Raw genomic sequence first — 5422 nt, 5'->3', positions numbered from 1 at the left:
TTAGTCGATGGGCAGAGGCTCACCGTTCCACTCCTTGAGGCACTCCAGCATGGGGTCGATGAGCTTGCCCTGGCTGCAGGGACGAATCCAAGGGGGGACGAGGGGGGGCTAGACCCCCCCTGACAAACTTGTTTCACCTCATTAGCGATTAGGCAGGCTGGTATTTAGGCAGTGTTTTGACTCGATTTTCCTCAATTCGCCCCCCCTGTCCGGCTGTCGCGCATAACCACGTGAAACCCCCAGGGCCGGCCTAGCCCATGTACACTACATAGCAGATCAAAACCAAGAAAAAAGAAAAGGCCCACCATCGAAGAGAAAAGGGGCCAGGGTCCATTGGTCGTGGGACTTGCGGCTGCAGCAGCACGTACACAACCGCTTTGATTCTCTGCTGTTGCGATCGTCACGATTTTAGCGCCGCCAATCTTCCTAACTGTCGTGCGATCCAATCTCCACCCACCGCTCGCCGTAGTAGAGCCTGCCGTCGCGGCCGGCAAAGCTGTCCGCCAAGGAGAGGAGCACGGCACCTGCACCTGCATGATCTTCAATTTGTTCAAATTTGTGTGGTTGTGCCATACAGAAACTACAAACATCAGAAATAAATTACAACATATTGGCTGCCCTTATATTTTTATACTCGTGTATAGATAAGACGAGGAAGAGAAACTGAAAAATGTTTGCCAAGAGCATTTGCGTCCAACTGTCCAACCCTATAGACCCCAATCGATCATTCCTGTCAGCCAGTAAGGAGATTATGAAAAGCACCACCACCATGAGCGACCACGGAGACGACGATGCACGCCATTCTCAATAGTTAACCTTAGCTTCAAATCTCTGTTTTTTGCTGGTTAATATGAAGATAATTAATTGATTGACATGAGAATCAGAGTTGGTCAATTCAACATAGTACCGTCGGCCAAATTATGTAATATAACTAATTTAGATACTTTTTTGTCAAAGATGAATACTTTCATAATAATTTTGTAGTCTTTAGCTGTTTACACTAACGAAAATACGAGTCCGGGATTATGTTTCTTTGCACACTTTAAAGTTCTGAGTGATCATCCGATGCCCATCAGTCTATAAGAGCTCTAGTCTGAAACTCGCCCCCCCTATGTCAAATTCCTGGCTCCGTCCCTGCCTGGCTGATCCCCACGAACACCTTGTCACACTCTTCGCCGGGCGCGAGAAGCTTCTCCCCAGTCAGAAACACACAACCGAGTTCCTCACGAACAAACTGGTAGAGTGGGAATGACCTGCTCCCCTTGATCATGTTGGGGATGGGTGCGGTGCCCTTCTCCACGGCGATGCGTGCGGCCTCGATCTCCCGTGGCAGTGTCGATCCCAGCTCCTCCTCCAACTTACTGATCTTGGACAACACCTCCTCATCGTTACCCCTACTAGACAGAGCATGCTCGAGGAGCACGCTGCGTAGCTTGTGCATTAGGGGGTAGTTGGTGCTGCAGGGGTCGTCGGCGTAGCTGAACACGTCCACGCGATCGGTGGCGGCCATCAGAATCTCCTCGACGCTGGGGGCGTTGAGAACCTTCTTGGCAACCTCTGCCACACATCTGTTGACGGAGATCTTGATGTTCCTCTCGAGGTGGCGGAGGTCGACGGCCTGACAAAGCGCCACTATGTACGTGGAGGACATGAGTTTCAGCATGTCCACCGCTTCTGCAGTCTTCCTGGCCGAGATAAGGCCGAGCGAGTTCACCCCCTGGTTGTGTTGCTCCGCGCTCTGGACATGGGTGGTCACTGGGTTGGCAAGGTATTGAAGCTCAGAGCAGTAGGAGGCCATGGCAATCTCGATGCCTTTGAGACCATAGTCCAAGCTTGGGTTGCGACTACCAGCTAGGTTCGACGTTAGCCCATTGTTGTAGAACTCATTCACAAGTTCTGAGAACTGCGCGAACATGAGTTTACCAATGTTAGCAATGGCAAGACGAGTATTGTCCATGGACACACCGATGGGTGTCCCCTGGAAATTACCACAATGGAGTGCTTTGCCACGTTTGACGTCGATGACCGGGTTGTCATTGACAGAGTTCACCTCACGCTCGATAGACTTGGTAGCTGCCCGAATGACCTCAATCTGCGGGCCAAGCCACTGAGGCGCGGTACGGAGTGCATACCTGTCCTGCTTTGGCTTGAGGAGTGGGTCCATAGCATTCACCATCTTGGCATGGACCATGAATGAGCTACCAGCCAGAATGTGCTCCATGATAGCCGCAGCCTCGATTGAGCCAGGGTGATGTTTCAGCTTGTGGATCAGGTGGTCGGTGTACTCTAGTTTGCCGTACATTACCTCACAAAACATTGCGGCCAAAATTTCAGATAGGACAGCCAGGACGTTGCAGTCAAACAACACCATGGCTGCGAGGGCAGAACCCACCGCCGTGCCATTTACAATTGCAAGCCCCTCCTTGGGGTTCAGCTTGAAGAACCCACCATCTATCCCGGCGATCTTCAATGCCTCGGCGGCATCCACCATCCTACCATCATTGGTAACTGCCTGCGCGTTGGGGCGTCCGGTAAGGACACCGGCGATGTAAGCAAGTGGGACAACGTCGCCGCTCGCGGTGATGCTGCCCCGGAGGGGAATCCTCGGGTGTACACCTTTGTTGATGAGCTTTGTGATGGCCTCGAGAATCTCAAAACGTATGCCAGAATAGCCTTGCAGGAGGGTGTTGATGCGAACGAGCATGGACGCGCGTGTAACCTCTGATGGCAGCTCGTGGTTGCTTCCAATGCCAAATATACCAGCAATGAGATGCCTGCAAGGAAGAATATGGTCAATGCCGGCCGAGCAACAGACTAGTTTAAGTCCTGCAACTTTATTTTTTACACATAAATCTGGAGTTTTGGTATATACATGGACCTACTTGTCATAATTTGGAAGAACATTTCATACGAGCTGTGCAAAAAAAAAAGGTACGGGCCAAAGTTGCTACAACGTATATGACATCCGTAAATTGTTCCGCTTTATAAAGTTTGCGCAGATCGTATATTATAATATTCTTTTACAAAAATTTACATGGATAAGTTTCAATATATCCGTGTACAACTGTTCTGGAATATGTTAGAGCATAACAATACGAGTCAGGGTTCGTATGGACCTAGGATCATTCGGTGATTTTCCAAACGTGGTGATTTAGATTCATAAAAAATAGCAAACAAGCTAAAAACATATCAAACAATTTGGCATCAAAGATGTTCGAGTGCTCTGGGTGCATGCAAACGTTTGTGGTGAAATGACATCTAGGAGCTCTCTAGAAAAAAGAAACAAATTTTGGCTGTCAAAGAAACTTTGAAAAATGGCAATGTTGAGACCTGTTTTTTTTTGGCTGAGAGCTCCCCGAATGTCATTTGACCATGAAATTTTACAAGCACCAAGCGCTCTTCAGCATCTTCGATGTGAACTCATTTTTTTGCTACTTTTTTGAATTTAATGTGCATCGGGAGCAGATAAGTCTGGGCTTAGTAATGGATTGCCGCTACATGTTGTCCAACTATGCTAAACAGAAATATCATTTTGACTGTGCTGGCATACTGTTTGCCTTATTAGATATACTTTCTTCTAACTGTACTAACATTAGTGACTACATGTTGCCCAACTATGATAATACTCTATCTGGTTTATGATGTAACACATATTAGTTTTGTTTAAGTCAAGCTTTATAAATTTTGACCAGTTTGTACACAAAAAATATATCAGCGTATATAATACCAAATCAATGCCATTATGTTCATCATGGAATATATTATCATATCATATATATTTGGTATTGAAAGTGTTCACATTATTCTCTACAAATTTGATCAAGTTTTATATAATTTGACTTGTGACAAATCTAGTATGAACTATATATTATAGAACAGAGGTATATTTCTCGAAAGTATATCTTCTACAACAACAAACAAACTGAATTGGTTTATAGGGAATAGAAGACACATGAGCTCCATGCATGGTCTGAATCTTACCCTCTGCTTGTTATTTAACTGCATCACCTAGTGCAAGATAGTAAAGAAGTACATATGGCAATAAAAAGTGTGGCTATGCATGTCTACTCAAAGTAAAATATCTCATACATGTATATATTACATCTCAAATTATGATTTTACTTAATTCATCATGCCACATTGTGTGGATGCAGAAGAAAAATACCATGTGATGTACACATGACCCACATAAATACTTAATAGTAGCATATATGGATTTGTGGTCATGTGATGTAATTAATAAGTAACATCATTTGTTATACTGCTAGCGCACGCGCGCGCGCGCACACACACACACACACACAAAACCACCTCCTTGGGGCCAAACAAAGATTAAAAGACACATATATAACATTAATTTGAACTGATAGACCTTTTGCTTAGTTGAATTTAAATTATTTTCTTATACGGGGAAGTAAAGTTTCCGTCTTAGCCCTACACAATCATTAATGACCTCTCATATGATCTTATCTCAGCGAGAGGTGATAATAATATTAGCCATCACACAAAGACAATCTAACGATTCTTTTTGATTTAGGACGGCAGAGCTCTATCTTTTGTGTGTGTGGACGTATAAACCTCTTGCGCTCCACTAACTTAAATTAAATTAGCAGGCACAGGCCGTCAAAAAAGAAATAATAGCATGCATACCCTGGCAGAGGAATCAATCCACACTACGTTGAGATGTCGAGATGCAAAATTTTATAGGAGGTGACTTGTACCTGACGAGCTCAACTTGGAGGCCTTGCCCATCCTTGGTGCGACGGTGGGAGGTGCCGCCGAAGCCTGTGGTGACGCCGTAGATGTCGCCGCCGTTGGCCACGGAGTCCAGGATCCACTCGCTGCAGGCCTTGACGCGGGGGCGCGCCTCGTCGGCGAGCTGCACGGTGACCTTCGAACCATCCTTGGCCAGGGCGACGGCAGCCACCTGGCCGACGCTAAGGCCGGCGCCCACGATCCTGACGACAGGCTCGCGGAAGTGTGCCACCATGCGCTTGACCTCGTCGAGGTGGCTGCCGGTGAGCTCGGCCGCGGCAGCGCCCCAATGCAGCGGGTCCTTCTCAGCGATGAACCCGTTGTTCGCCATTGATAAGTTTGTAGGACGTTGGTGGTTGATTGGCTGAGGTAAGGGGGTGATGAACACAGCTCTTCTCTACTTCTCTTGGAGGGAGCAATGGCAGATGGGGTGCTTAAATAATGGTAGGATGGGGTGTGGGGTGCGTCACCGTGCACGCACCTTCAGGTGGTGGACGCCATGTGGTTGCCGCCGGACTGACTATCTGAGCGCTACATGCTGAACATTACTTCCTAAATCTAGGCTAAATGCTTTTCAGATGCTGGTCTCTTGTCTTAGTTTAATACTCCCTCTGTTTCAAATTTTTTGTCTTAGATTTTTCTAGATATGAATGTATCTAATACTAAA

The 5422-nt window shown here is 46.6% G+C and overlaps 1 protein-coding gene across 1 annotated transcript; it reads right to left on the bottom strand.

The window, feature by feature from the left end:
• Nucleotides 1–5086, bottom strand: LOC123057580 (phenylalanine ammonia-lyase-like). The gene is made up of 3 exons (XM_044480524.1): nucleotides 4722–5086; nucleotides 1139–2774; nucleotides 1–69 (listed from the first exon to the last, which is right to left on the bottom strand). Exons 1-3 carry the CDS (start codon nucleotides 5084–5086, stop codon nucleotides 1–3), a joined length of 2070 nt encoding a protein of 689 aa, XP_044336459.1.
• Nucleotides 5087–5422: the final 336 nt, after the last annotated feature.

This window comes from Triticum aestivum, chromosome 3A (assembly GCF_018294505.1).
Source record: "Triticum aestivum cultivar Chinese Spring chromosome 3A, IWGSC CS RefSeq v2.1, whole genome shotgun sequence".
Taxonomy (NCBI): Eukaryota; Viridiplantae; Streptophyta; class Magnoliopsida; order Poales; family Poaceae; genus Triticum; species Triticum aestivum.
Note: the sequence above shows the minus strand (reverse complement) of the source record. Positions and strands in the feature narration are given on the sequence as shown.

Bases quoted from the DNA above. Each gene is read 5' to 3' on its own strand.
- LOC123057580 (XM_044480524.1), bottom strand. From the start codon at position 5,086: ATGGCGAACAACGGGTTCATCGCTGAGAAGGACCCGCTGCATTGGGGC. The intron at 2,775-4,721 runs GTACAAGTCACC...TCTTCCTTGCAG, and splicing joins CTCCAAGTTGAGCTCGTCAG to GCATCTCATTGCTGGTATAT. The intron at 70-1,138 runs GCAGGGACGGAG...CCCTGCAGCCAG, and splicing joins TGTTCGTGGGGATCAGCCAG to GGCAAGCTCATCGACCCCAT.